Source organism: Ambystoma mexicanum, chromosome 1p (genome assembly GCF_040938575.1).
Source record: "Ambystoma mexicanum isolate Mex_15411 chromosome 1p, UKY_AmexF1_1, whole genome shotgun sequence".
NCBI lineage: Eukaryota > Metazoa > Chordata > Amphibia > Caudata > Ambystomatidae > Ambystoma > Ambystoma mexicanum.
In genome coordinates, this window is record NC_090921.1 from 280,263,375 (window position 1) to 280,278,695 (window position 15,321).

The window sequence follows — 15,321 nt, forward strand, 5'->3', positions numbered from 1 at the left end:
TACATAAACTGCGGATGATGTCGGCCATTGGACCGAGGCCGTCGAGGGACATAGTCATCGACGCTACTGCACAGTGCCCTCTGTCGAAAATTTTTTCCGAAGCAGCTGAAGCTGGAAGATAATTGTCAGAGGAGTAATACGTGGGAGGAACATCCAATTGAAAGAACATCACCAGGGGTAAGTAACTTGTTAATCTTAAACAGTGGCTGCCATTAATTTAATCGGATTTGTGTTTAGGCTGGTTATGGAGTCTCTTGCTGGGGGGAAGAGGATGTGTCTTGCCTTTGCATCTTACTAAGGGAATCTATTTAATGCTAGGGAAAAATGATTTGTTTTAATAGGATTCTGAAATGTTTAGCCTTGAAATGTTATCCTATGTTAATGGAATTGACTTTATTTCTGTTGAAATATTGTTAGTATTATTGTGATTTTACTATGTGTTTTATTTATGTATAAAGGTTTTGACAAACCGAAAATACTATCAGTCACCGCCCTATAGTTGAGGTGAGTCTGTCTTATATAGGAACCTCGATTAAACAATTTGCTAATAACTTTTGACCCGTGCGATAGATTTGGCCGAAAATGTTGAGTTCCTTTAGGGCAAGTAAATCCTGAGTATTTGCCCACGATGTGGCAAGAAAGTTTGCAATCCTGGACACTGGTGCAGTTATTTTCCCCCGATTGGGGCTGCTTTTCAGGGCTCAAGTAAGTAACACGTGGGTGGAGCAACCCCTTAGGTTTTTTTGAGGTTGGCAAGCTTGCTCAAGTATTTGGCTACCAGGATTTTACTCTTGTTGTCATGTTCCCAGCGCAGACGCTTGGCCACAAAAGCACTTGTTTCGTATTGGTATCTTGTTTTCACGCCAGATTGCTGGGTTTAAAAGGTGATCACGTGTACTTTTCCAGCATATTTATTGGGACATTTCCTCTCTCAGGTTATTTTATTGGTGTTCTTTACTTTATTTAAACATCCAATGCTACTTTGTCTTCTTTCTTCTCAGGGGAAGGTCAGTTGAACTACATTTGTACATTTCACTTTGATATATTTTCACTTATTGTGCATATATTCATGGTTGCCAGCTTTTGATTTTCGTTATGGGGGCAAAAGTAACTGGGCATATGTTGTTCTTGCAGCCGGTCATTTTTCTTGCTTTTCCGTGCTGCTTAAATGCGGTTAGTTGGGGTTGTGCGATGCATCAAACCGGTCACCAAGAGACCGCACATAAAGCAAGGGGCTTGTGGCACACTGCTTAACTAAAGTGTGTGATCCTTGGCAAAAAATGTAATCTCACTGCGCAAAACATTGAGTAACAAAGCCTGCAATCTTTTATACATAACAATACCACTGTTAAAAAAGGTAATGAGTTTGTTGAACGTCTTTGAGCGATAGTTTGCAAGTGTTTTAAAATAGTGGCCGTGCCCACCGGGTCTTGTTTTAAAATGGAAAGTGGGCACCGCCGAAGGCCGTGGCTAGTGTTCTGGTATTGTTCTAAAAGATACAAAGGGCATGGCCATAGGCAGAAAAAAATCTATGGAATAACAAAACCCTTAAAATTCAAAGGAAACACTGAAGTTGCAGTTAAGTTGAGACCTTCACACAACAAAACCCCTGAAATTCAGCTAAAGTCAGCTTAACTTTCCACCCCTTTTAGGCAGCCTATGACCACAATAATGACATTACTGGTGGCATTGCTATCAACAATTTATATTTGTATAAAAAAGAAATGGACTCAACATTTGCTTAAAACATGTATATAGATACATTTCAGTGCCTTTTGTAAGTGATTAACATATTAAAATTGCATTAAAACATACTGTAGACAGTAAAACGAATCTTTAAATAGTATCCAGTGTAATACATTGACTTGGGTCATTGACAACGTCCCCATGTTGGGCCTAATCAGTGACGAGTAGCTTGGGTCTCTAGGCCCAACAAGGCCGAATGTTTGGGGATGCTTGTGGTACCATGCCAAAGGGAAGTGACATAGCAGTTCGGCTGGACTGCTCCTTTGTGGCTGGGACCAAGCCTGATTTGCACATGGTCTATCCCCTTTTGTAATGGCTTGGCAGGCGAAGAACGATGGTCTTGGCGGGTTGCCAAGAGCAATGCCAGAGGTTAAGATGTATTATAAACCTTCCAGCCATCACCTCCTTTGTTTTGACATAGTGAAGGCAAGCGTCCCCAGCCAGCACGATCCTCCCCGCAATGAGAGACAATGAAGGACTCTCCCAATATCGGGAATAAAGCCAAGACAGAGTGCGGGTGAGCTTAAATGGGAGTTTATCAATCAGAATAGGGCATGCAAAGAACTCTGCAAACTCAGAGAGCGCTCTGTCTGACAATAGCAAAGACAGGCGTATATATTTACAAAAAACGTCATAAGAACCTACATACTATAGGGGGCACAAGTTCAATGGGATTGGGTGGCGATGACTAGCTATAGGTGCTTCTGCGAGGTGGTTGGCCTTGGCTGGAAGACGTCACTGGTCAGCCTCGTGGGTTGGGCTGGGCCTGGCGGGTTGGCCGAGTTCATCCGGGCGGTGTCATTGTGCCATCGCAGCCAGTGTCAGAGATGAATGTCTTTTCCTGACTTATTTGCCCTAGGCCATGCACACCGCAGTCATTCAGTCATTGCAATATTATCTTCTTTAGTAAATCTTCCAATAGGTTATTCTACAGGTTAATGCAACACAGGAGGAATGTACCTTGTGAGGGGTCTGATGGTAATACGTCAGGACATGATTACCAGGGTCCTGTTGACCGGGGCCATAGGTCGAGGTGCTAAGCTTCAGGGCCTGGGACGGGCGGTACAGATCTTTCTGTCTTGTTATAAGTTGTTATGGATGTGCCGCTGTGTGTTGTCAAAGTATTGGGTGTCCTGATTGCACAGGGCCATAAGTCTAAAATGATCCGGTGGGTTGTGGGGTTTACGAGGGGGCGCCTTTGGAAGTGTGTTCAGGCGGAGGTTTACTGCTGTGCTGTAAATAATGCAGGTGGCGGGCCGTGGCCTTGGGTGCTGCAGAGGGGGCTACAAATCTTTGAAGCGGCTCCAGTCTGGTTGGGGGAGGTGGAGCAGCGCGGCGCGGGCCTCTGCTCTCATGGTTGGCAGTCTTCGCAGGGTGGGAGGGGGAATGGCCTTGCACATATTTTCAGAAAGGTATCTTCCTCGTATGTTGCCGACTTTAGGTAAAAACATCACAAACATTTGAGCACTCTATAATACGTATTCAAATCACTTTAAAACATACATTTCAACTTTGCTGGATGTGTCTCAATTATGTCCAGCCTGAGCACCTTATTCGTACACTATGTTTTACCAACTAAAGTATTTGGTTATATGCATATACATTTGCAGTAAGCGAGGTAGTAATGTGGTTGGTGGAGTACATAGAAAATGACCCGCCACTGTGCGTGACGGTGGTGGCACATAAAGGGCTTAGACGTACACACATGACAAGTGCATTCTCGCGCATCCTTCACATGCGCCCTCTGTATGGTTACATTCGTCCTCTCGTGTACTCTAGCAGCATTAGTTCAGTTTTGGCGCAAAACCATGGAGTGTAAGTTTCTCAGTGATACACGTAACAAATAGATCCCTGGAACGCTCCTTCATGCAGTGGTGTGGGCTCGCCATTGCTTATATCATGGAAGCATGCTTTCTATGTTTATACATTTTACAGGTTTTTGTAATATAAGAGATTTTGTGGAGAAAAGCATACTTTGCACGTGGTCTTGGCATTAATATGTAGAGCCTTTCTGCCATCTGATGACCATTTTACAGTTCTCTTCATCGCCCAGGCCCGCTGGCCGGGTCATGCTGGGAGCGATGATACACTGTGGAAGGTGAAATGTTACAATGTTAATGTATTACGCTAGCTCATGTCCGTCTTGTTCGTGGGAACGGGCTCCTAGCGGATCTGCCAGGGTGCTGCGGCGACAGGGATAACTGAACTTTCCGAAGGTGGGGGCCGCGCTACAGTGCGCTGAGCTCACACCATCTTTAGTAGACAAAATGGTTTCTGAGGCCTAACTAAATTCAATACGTGCGGGCAATGTCTTCAGCAGGTGAGCCATCCACCACCTGGGCCCTGGTGGTAAGGAGGGGACACCCGATGAGCCATGGCCCTCATCTGGGGTGGAGATGCGGGCAAGGGGGGTCTTTTGGACCACTCCTCCCCTACAATAGCCAGATAAGCCCAGTTTGTGAATGGTGCTTGAACACGGACTTCAGTCTGTATGTGGGCTTTGCTGGGAAGAGGGTTGAATGTGCGGCCTCCCATAATTGTGTGGCTGCAAAAATGTTCAGAGGACTACAGCCCCGTAATGGGACTTTGCGGTCTTCCAACAGCCCTAGATCTCTATAAATCCAGTTGGCTTTATTTTCTTGGAGCATTTGGGCACTAGTGTAAGGACGGTTTTCCTCTTTCCTGTGTTAGGCGTAAGTGAAAGATGTACTGCCAACTGGTTTTCCCTCATTTCCACTAAACTCTTCTAGCGGTAAACCTGGTGGCTCTATCGGGGCTAAACTCTCAGAAGGGGAGAAGGGTGGATAAAGGCACAGTGTGACATATAATGTTTAATAAAGGAATGTTGACCGATTACTTCAAATATATTTTTCTGCATGATGCAGTCTACAGGCAAGTACCTTCATGAAAAAAAGCGCTTTGACTACTCTAAATGACACTACGGCCAAAGGGGGGGGGAGGGCACTGGCACCTAGTTTATCTAGTTTAGCTTTAAAGATGTCCCAGAACAAAGACTATTCCAAGTTAAGGATTTAATTTTAGTGGTACAAAGACACCAGCTCTGCTTTTGCAGTAATGGGAAGGCAACTGGAAGCTGTCAAGCTTTTGGAAAATTATTTGTCAAAGTTATGCTGGTTTCACTATTTGCTGAATCCAATGTAGGTTGATTTTGCAGCCACTGTAGATTATGCTGTGGTAGAGAGCAGGTGACCTAATGCTGAAGTAAAGTGAAGCTGTCGGGTAGCTCCCACTGCAGGTCTGAATAACTCAGTGACACAGGTCTGGTCAAGATTGGGTTTGTAGGAATCTAAGTGAACTTGTTTTGAAGTTATTTGCTTTTCTCTGTTTAGTAACAATAGGCCTCCGGCACCTCTTCATCTGGTGTTCCTGCCTCTAGAGTTAGTCCACACGTTCAAGCAAAAAAGTGTCTTCTGGGAGCAGGGTGGTCCAGAAGGCTTGAACCTAGCTCTGCCCTCTAGGTCAACGGGAAGTGCGCTGTCTTCATTGAGAAGGCTGGCATCCACATCCAGCAGTGTTTGCCATCAGAGGGTAATCTTGGAAAGATAATGCATCAGAGCAAAGATATGGTGTAAATGTACCTATTTTATAGGAATATTGGGAGTTGGTGTGCAAACCCAGTGTTGTAGTATTTAAATCTTTATTGGGGGGGGGGTGCTGTAAACATCTCTTCCGATACACAAACAGATGGTGTGGTTTGGACCTTGAATAACAGATGTACCTACCCTGTAGGGGGCACAACCATATATGGATGAGCTCTGTCCTTTCACACAAAGGAAAGCAAAGTTTAGCTGTGGAACTCTTATAAAATGTCTAATACAGAGTGCCATTTACGGTCTTGTGTCCAGGTAAAAGGAGCAGTTACCCAACTGCATATTTGAAAGCATTGTAACAAAGTATTGCTGCCACCACATGTGGGTAAAACACAGCGAACTGGGGGCGAGGTTACTCTTCAACAGAAATGCTTTGGCCTTTGGGACACCTCACCATGAGAGGTGTATGCACTCTCAGAACACAATACAGGGTTGTAGCCCTAGTGTGTCCTTGGATTAGGAATTGCTAGGGGAAAAGTCAGTGAAACCGATTAGGAAAGCAAACTGTTCAGGTGACAATTCCAGTTGGGGCTTTCTGCATGACGACTGGATGTGAGGAATTCTGCTGGGGCCCGCAACCTACCAACACTCTTCCTGACAGCAATGTTTGCCCCAGTAACTGCAGAAGTGTGATTTCCATCCACTAGGTTGAGACTGATGATTGCTTATCTCTAACTCAGTAGGACCAGCCTTGTGCAAGCCTTAAACACTGCTTTCAAAGCCATACTTTCTTTTCAGCTCTGAGCCGACTATGCAGGAGCTGGGTTGGAACAGTGACACAACAGCAATTGGTAGTCTGTTCCTTTAGTACAGCAACTGCAGTCACAATCGCCTAATGCGCTTGCACGCATTACCTATGCAGTTCCCCTCCAACCTTCCTACATCATAACCACACCTTTATTGGACTGCGCTTCAGCGTCAGTATTTTCCCTAAAGGCAACAAATGTCTTCTGCAACATATGACCGTCACCAGAACCTAGAGTTTGACTACACCAATCAAACCCCATTAATTGTTTCATACAAGCCTCGGGGATCTTCAAGTGCTGAGTAGCTGAGCATGTGAGATATTAAGAAGGTGCTACAGGCATTTTAAAGTCAAACCCTGTATTGCGCATATCCATTTCCCTCTAGTTTAACCATGCAGCCATTCAGCATACAAGCCATATCCTGCTCAGCCAATCTAAATGTAATCAGTTTTAGTCCTTCTAGTCTAATGAAGACTTCGGGGATTGGTCCAGTAGTAACAACACCCACCACACCCCAGCTCTCCCACCCCTCCACCTATTAACCCAGGACCCCACATGATAACCCATTGAGGTGACTGGGATGTTCTTTAGTAAACCTAATCAAACATGATCCTATCCCTAGTAGGTGGGAGCCTCAGAATGCTTCCATCTGAAGCTTGGAAATGTGATTGACCTCTTACTGTAAATGCATACTAACCGGTCTGCAATAGGATATAAAGTATATATGACGGAACGCCCTGCTGAGCAAAATCAAACTTCTACAAACTAAAATGTAATCCCAAAAAATGGAGCCTACCACCCAACACTCAACTCGCCAAACCACCCGATTTCCCCCCCAAAACAGATTGCCCCATTTGAATTCTTTGCGGTATCTGAAACTGAAGTGAAAAAAAATGATCTCTTGACTCAAGCCATCCAGATGCTAAGGTGACACCTACCCAGCTACAGTTATTAAATATGCGGTGGAAGAACTTGCCCTTTCATCATGTCATTTATAAATGCCTCATTCGAAACTGTATGTCCCCACCAACCTCAAAGATGCCTGGTTTCTCCTCCTACTAAAAAAACAAATTTGGACTCCCTACATTCCCACAAACTATCGGCCCATCACAACTGTACCTTTCTTACTTAAAATACTGGATAGGGCAGACTACCTGCAAATACAAAGTTATCTAGAATCCAACAATCTACTGGGACTCCACCAATCAGACTTCAGATCCAGGACATGGCACCAAATCAGCATTGATAGACTTCAAAATCCAAATGGATGAAATTAAAGAAAAAGGCAACTTTGCTCTACTGCTAGACTTATCAGCGGCCTTCGGCTTGGTCGACAGCAACATTTTGTGCGATCACGTGACCTCGACTGCCCACTTCTCCAACAAAGTCTCTAAATGGATTCAATCCTTACTATCCGAAAGGACAATGAGGGACTTTGCTCCGATGGCAACTGCTGAGTCTGCCCCAGTTGACTGTGGTGTTCTACAAGGCTCCTGTGTATCACCCATCTTATACAATATCTTTACAGAGCCATTATTAGACCATCTTGACAACTTAGGTGTCACCTACACTAACTTTGCAGATGACACCCAAATCCTCATCCCCGGCTCCTACGACGATGGCTCTAAAAGACGTAACGAAGCATACCAAATTATTCAGGCATGGATGGCTATCCATGGCCTATGACTCAACGAAGACCAGACGGAGTTACTCCTTATTGGCTCACAGAACCAACTAAAGAAATTAGACATCCAATTTAATTCATTTAACATTGACAACATAAAAGACAAGGTCTCCAAAGAAGTTAAAACGTTAGGCATCAACCTGGACTCGACCCTCACACTAACCAGACAAGTAAACGTGACACAACAAAGCTCATCAATGCCTGTACACCCTTCCTCTCGTCGGACAGTTGCATTACCTTGGCCAGGGCCCATAGTTACTAGACTACTGCAACGCCTTATATGTTGGAACTATCGTAATCTAAAAAAACTCCCAAGTTCTATAGAACAATGCTTTGAGAGTGGCACTCAACATCCCAAAGACCAACCACATCTCAGCTGCTAGACATAATGCCTACTGGCTTCCAGTTCAGGACAGGATTGTCTTTAAAACACTATCACTAACTCACAAGTGTTTCAAACGAAGCTCAGAAATATCTAACCACCAAATTTACCAAACCTTTCAGCCACAGACCTACCTGGTCCAGTCACGCTCACCAGCTAAATATACCCAGATTCAAATGATGAAAATCAGGTGGCAACAATTTCTCAGTTCAGGCCGCTTAACTCTGGAACTCCATGCCCCTGACATTAAGAGCAGAACCGTCATATTGGTCTTTCAGGAAAAAACTGAACCTGGCTTTCTGCGCAAGAGCGGTAACTCGCACACGGTCCGCGTTGACAATAGCAACTGTACTGCCAGGTAATGTCCATCATTTTATGTAATCCTATGTACATACCGCACTTAAACTGTATTTCCAACCATACTTTGTAACTCCATTTACCTACTGCAACCTATCTGTAATAAATTAATGCATTGTAAATTCCTTCTGTATTGAAACTACTGATACCAAGAACGTGCCCAGATACCCTTGGGTTAGGTGTGCTATATAAGTAAATAAAGGATTGCTGCCTCTTGTTGGTGTTCCTTTATTGAAAGTATCAACATTATATCCTGTTGTCTTGTCCACCCTCGTGACTCAAATGAGCCCTACATTTGAACTCATGGCAAGCACCAGACTGTCTTTAGGCACTGGCTATAAAGGTGACTACATATCCTTTACCTACAAACCAAACCAGCAACATATCTAGGTAATACTCTTGGATCCATAACTATTCTGAACCCTTTGACTAAAGCAACGTGTATTGATTTAAAGTGCATTACAAACACTTCCAATAAACACATGCTTTCTTCCTCCAGCCTACACTCCCACTTTGCAAATATTACTTAATTTCTGGCTTTGTGTGGTCGAGACATTAAATGCAAAGATACTTGTTTGGCAAACAGTGATTACTTTGAGGCCTTTATTTTTTTTCAAATGCAGATAAGGCCTATATCATCTTGGATCCATTTTGTTTTTACAGAAACTTCCCATTGGGTGAAAGATACAGTGGTTCAGAAGAACCTTCTGTAATAAGCAGTTGTTAATGTGGAGGACATTGTGTAATCTTTGTAACCAATAAAGTACATTTTGTTTTTATCCTGCATGCTTCTTAATGTGGAGCTATTTTGGACTAGCAGCTTGTCTACGGCTTGGCAATTCTAAAACAATCTTGATCAGTGGGAGAGATGATTGACTGTTTTAGCATGTTGTTCAAGTCTTTTGTATCCATCTGTGTATCCATCTGATTATTCCAGTAATCCTAATCGTCTACTTACTTTCATGTGAAAGTGCTTCTTTGATGCCTATGGCCCTGTAAACCCAGCCTTTTTAGCAAATGTTACTTGATAGTTAGTAATGCAGCAGTTGGGCAATTGATACTGTGGACTTAATCAACCTTGTTACTGCACAAAGCGTTTAGGGAGGATTCTCAAAAGCTACTTACAAGGACGCGCCGTCAGATACAGGGCACACGATTCTTTACAGTTGCCATTTGTTTGTCTTGTGGATGAGCAGGGATGTGGCACGTTTTGTAAAAACTAGCTGGAGGTTTTTTTCTCCTAATCCTCTAATTGAGTGCAATGAGTGTATTAGTGCAACCCTCCAAGGCTCTCATTTTAGGGTGCGGGTCTAGACAGTGCTGTACTTGCACCAAGATACGAATGGCGATTTGATCCACCCATTTTTAGCGATCATTGGGTGTCAGAACATATATTCAAATGGATGCCCAAAGATCGTAAATGAGGGTTGGACAATTCTCTCGTGATAACCAACAATGTTCCAATAATGAACATACATAGCAAATCCCATTTTCGAATGATGTTAAGTCTCCAGTAATGTGTTCAAAGACCAGGAGAAGTGGGTTTTAAGTGTAGCTACATAGCCCTGCTGTTACCAGGTGTTCAATCCCCCAGTGTTTAACTCCCATACTTCTGGCATTGCATCCACTGCAGTATTCTTAAATGCTCCCTTCTTCTCCACAGTGTGCCTTCCTTCTCTGGTGCATGGCTCCTTTTTCCTGGAATGGATCTCAGATTTTGTATACTCGGTTTATCCGGCCCTTCTTCCTGAAACACCATCGCACCGTGGACAATGTTGTGAGCGACTTGAGTGGGCAGGCACTGAGCACTGCAGAGAGCGTCACCAGGGAAGGTAAGCTGGTCTCTGAGGGCAACTGTTTTAAATGTGTACCCCTACTGCATACCCTGATCATATCACGGATAAGTGGCAAGCGCTTTCCTTATGCAATAAATGGAGCCACCAATGACTAGAGTTTGACTGTATGCATGCTATACATCTGTTTTTGCAAGAGCCCAATGTGGGCGTCTATGTACGAAATCTGTACAGCTTTAGTGTCTGTAGGGGGGTGAGAAGGTTCAGACATGAGCTATGGACCAAATGCAGAAAGATGGGACTGCAGGCCTGATGGGGGCAAACGTGCTGCAGTTAGGAGGTAGTCACAAGATGTGTTGCCAGATGGGGTTTCCGCTAGGTAGGATCGGTCTAGGTCAATGGGCCATAGTGGGGTGGAGATACACATGCCTGGGAAGTGTAAGCTGATGCTCGGTTTATGGTCTTCATCCAAAAAGATCCATCGAACAGTGAAACCATCGAAGCAAATGCATTGTAAATTATTCCATCGAAATGCTATCTTTTACATTAAAAGTACGTATCCATCAAAACTTGTCCATCGAATATAGGAATGGGCAGGTTTCGATGCATATGTACTTTTAAATGTAAAAGATAGCAATTTGGTGTGTTTTTTTTTTTTTTAACACATGAAAACGTTACATGGAGCTGTCCAATGCTGAAACTCCAACCCTGGATTGTATATTTGGGGATCCCCCCCGACCACCATGCACACCCCCTTAACCCTAACTCCAACCCTGTATTGTATATTGGGGGTCCCCCAACCACCATGCACACCCCTTAACCCTAACTCCAACCCTGAATTGTATATTGGGGGGTCCCCCAACCACCATGCACACCCCCCTTAACCCTAACTCCAACCCCGACTCTAAATCTAAACTTAATCTAGCCCTAACCCAACCCTAAATCCAACCCTAATTATCCATCGAAATTATTCATCGAAATGTATTCAATGAATATGCTTTTTGATGGGAAAGCAATTCAATGAATCCATTTTGATGGAAATGTATTCGATGGATTCATTTTCGATGGAAAGTTCAGATACCCTCCTGATCTACCTATGCATGGGAATGTCAGTTGCTGGGAGCCCATATAATTGGGTAGTGCAGCCATGGAGATGTTGAATGTTTGGGCGGTAAGGGTATTCATTGGTGTAACGTGACTGAACCATGCAAGAGTGTATGCAATTGAATCCTTGTCCTTCTTGCAATGGATGCCTGTGGTTGGATGTCTGTACAGACATAATCACTGTAGTTTGTGTCGCATGAATCTCAAACTTTTACATGCATGTTGTTTTAAAATCTATCTTTGGGTGTTTCACCAAGCTAGTTTGTGTAATCTTACTTCACATGTTGATGGGAGTCTCTGTTGCAGTCTTCCGCCTCTGATCGTTCAAAGTGGTTTGAATGTTAGGTGTTTGACTGCCAAGAATTGGTTGCGATTATGGGGGAAAAGTAAGTATTTAAATTTGAACTCCTCAGATACCCCTGTTGCCCTGCTAGATATGATAAAGTGCTTTGTAGCCGCAATGTTTAACAATGCCTTATTGCCAAAACCATGTTAGTTCTATGTTATAGTGCGCATGTCTTACTGACAGAAGCGATTGGACCTCCTCTGCATAACAATGCCTGCTTCCATAAGTTCACGCTTCTGACTGGTTTCCCTTTTTGCATATCAAAGAAGCGTGTTTAGGCAGCTTTAGCAAGCAGAAGTAGCCATAATAAGCGAGCCATCACATCCTGACCAATGTGGGAACTATAGTAGTGTACACAGCAGGAATTGTAATGCATCGTAAAATGTCTTTCGCTAAAATAAAGATTGTGCCTTCCCAGGCGTGAGAGCGTAGCCTTTGCCTGTGACTTGCACGCTGAGGAGCTGTGAACAGCCTCCTGAAACTTTGTTGCTACTGGTCTGTCTCATGCCATGCCTGGGCCAACCCCCATTGAAATGCATGTGTGCTCTGCTGAAGTCTGTGGTTGGGTTCCCTTTAGATTTGTACTATGGCTGTTTTTAATTTGCTGTAGATTTCCAATGTGCAGGATATTATGCATATTTTTTTCAAATTCAATTTCAGGGTTTAGGGCTTGAGAAAGCACTACTTTGCAGTTTTCAACCAGCACATGAAAGCTGGCATTTCCGGATGATCACAAAATGTGTGCTCATGTTTTGCCTCATCCTTGAAGCCCTTTGGGAATTTCTTTGGCAGCTTTCTGTGCACCAGGTAGAAAATGGCATAGTGTGTCCAAGTAGGTGGATACTGACATCTGACCATTGAAGTGCAGCCTGCTTTTTTCTCTTTGCATGTTAGTTCGGCCCAACTGGTCTTCAACTTTCAATGATCTGCTTTTAAGGCCGTGGTTCGAAAAAACAATAGATGGAGCAGCCGATGAAGTCTGCCATAACACTTTGTTGCCATGAGTTGGAACATTTGGTCTTCAAACATACTTCTGTAAATGTTATTTAATTGCCCGTTGGCTGCAAAATCTGCTTCCTCCTTTAATGTATCAGTGTTCAAATCTGAAGTGCGCACTGACCACTTGATGTGGAATCTTTCAAACATCATGACTAAGGTCTGAGTTAAAGGAATAGCGCTGATCACCTTGGTCACTGTGAAACCGGTTTCTTAAATAATTGCTCGTGGGTCTGTTTGTTCAGCAGGCAACTGCTTCTCTTCCCACACCTTATTCTTGAGTGACCTGGCTCCTCAGGAGTTGGTTTCTTTGCTGCAGTGGATCAGGCATTCAGAAGTGGAAATAAACCTCCACAACCACCAACTGGAAGCCCTAGCAATTACACTAACTCTGCAATTTGAAACCGTGGTAATGAAAGTGTTAATCCACATGGATACCCTCATGACAATACATGTGAATAAGACCCGGTGTGCGAGAGAAGCAGGCGCCTGATGAGCCATGGACCCATGAGCAATTATTTTATAAACCGGTTTCACAGTAGCCATTACTTTAATTCTGAAAAAAACTAACTTTTCCCTTTGGTGGCACGGATAATGGAGCGTCGGGTGGGGGAGACTCAGTCACCTATTGAATGCGTTACTAGTGGGCTGATAACCCCAGGCTAAAAAAATCAATACTTAAGTGTGCCCGGCCGGTGATCTCCAATCCATGCTGCGATAATGTCCATTGAGACAGGATGAAGATCTATTTTGTTCCCAGGCAAGTTGTGGTTTGAATAATGTCTCCTTGACTCTGCGCTTGGGACATCAAACGCAACTTCATTATTACCTGACTCGGCATCCTGGGACAGAATTGAGCAGGTGGCAATGAGTGAAGGGACCGCTGCCCTAGCTGAGATGACTCGTTCCTTGCACTTTGGAAAAGATCTCAAGCTTTGATCAGCAATGCCCAAAGAATAGTTCCAAGGCTGTCTCTTGTGCCTCAATGCCTTCTTTGCCGCCGTGCCCTAAAGAAAACTTTAAACGCCCCCTTTCCCCTATCAGCGCGACTACCATCTCTGCCCTGAACTTTATAACATCACTAGTGCGACTTTATACAAATATTAATTCAACTTGTAACAATCAACCATACCTCCTGACTTCTTTGAACTCTAAAATATCTTTTACAGAGGGCTACATCACTACAGTCAGGCCACTGCCTGCCTCAGTGCGGAAAGCTTACCCTTTAAACAGTGTATTCAGTCCCCCTTCAGCCGCTCGACTGGAGTCTCCACTTTGTCTCCAATAACGTCATGGTTGCTTAAACGTCTCCTCCTGATTCCCTAGAGCAGAATCTCCTGGAATGCAAGTTGTCAAATCATGACACATGAAGTTCCTGCTTGTGATGTGTAAGATGACCGGGTAACTATCTCCCAAGTACAGGGAGGTGTCAAGCCATCATACTTAAAATATTTTATCAGAGGCATAGGAGAAAAAATGCTGGGGGGGGAGGCTTTAATAAACCGAAGAAAAGTAAGAACGTCAAAGCTTCTAAGGCGTCTAGGCCTTGTGGCTCTAGAAAATTGCATTCCCTTACTAAGTCGAGAAGGGACGCAGATGCAGCTTTAGAGAAGGCAGAATTTGATAATCATCTTGGGCGTTGGAAAAAGAAAAATAAAAAATTGGCCATGGGGCTCCATCGCCTTTTTCCAAGACTTGTCAGGAGCTGGTTGAGGATTGGCTGGGTGTACAAGCTCCATCTGTGGAAGGCTTAGTAGATTTGCTGTTGATCTCTACCTACTCACTGAAAGAAGTGCTGTCTATGAGCTGGTAGAGTGCCACTCTTCTGTCCCAGCATCCTGGGGCTGTGCATTTAACTTGCAAAGGACATTTTGTGCCTCGCTGCATCTCCAACTCTCAGCCCTGGCCCTGTCTGCTGGTGTGTTGGGGGGGTGGTAGGCTTCCGCAAATTCCCGTCCTTACTTTAGATCAAAAAGGAAAGCAATGGAAAATAAGCAAGCATCTGGACCTTCTGCCTGCATGGCTCCATTGAAATCTTTGGTGGAATCCAGTAATTGCTTGTTATTGGAACAGATTTTGTCAGCTGATGAAATTATATTTATTGTGCTCGCTTTGTTCGATGTTCTTCCTATCGGCGCGCAATTGAATCCAGAGATAATGAGCGGGTAACATTTGTATTAATGACTCAAATCCTGACTGTCTTGTTACATATTGATTTGAGGATTGTAATGAAAAATGTAATTGATGCTGACCCCCTCCTTTTACCTTTGGGATTCGATAGAACGTAAATAAACAGAGGAGCTGTTGGGCTGCAGTAAAATACAGGCAGATGTTAACTAAGGCCCATGCAAGAGGCTTGGTTCCATTCCCTCTCTCCCCACTCTAGCTCATTGGGAGGTGGAAGAATGGTTCGCCAAACGAAAATGCCGTCAGCAAATGCCGGACCAGGAACCCCAAGAATCCTAGTGTCCATTCTACAAACCTTTAAGAAACTGACATGAAATGTAGGATGCACCTTCAACCCCGGTGGCAATTTCATTTTAACGGTAACTGGTG

At 44.0% G+C, this 15,321-nt stretch overlaps 1 protein-coding gene across 2 annotated transcripts in view; it reads left to right on the top strand.

Annotated features, from left to right (window-relative positions):
* REEP6 (receptor accessory protein 6) overlaps positions 1-15,321 on the top strand; it is a 254,556-nt gene that overhangs the window by 219,003 nt on the left and 20,232 nt on the right. For both annotated transcript variants that reach the window (XM_069646718.1, XM_069646711.1), the window contains exon 4: positions 10,190-10,358. In XM_069646718.1, the coding sequence (XP_069502819.1) occupies positions 10,190-10,358 (169 nt within the window). The remainder of the gene's footprint in view (positions 1-10,189; positions 10,359-15,321) is intronic.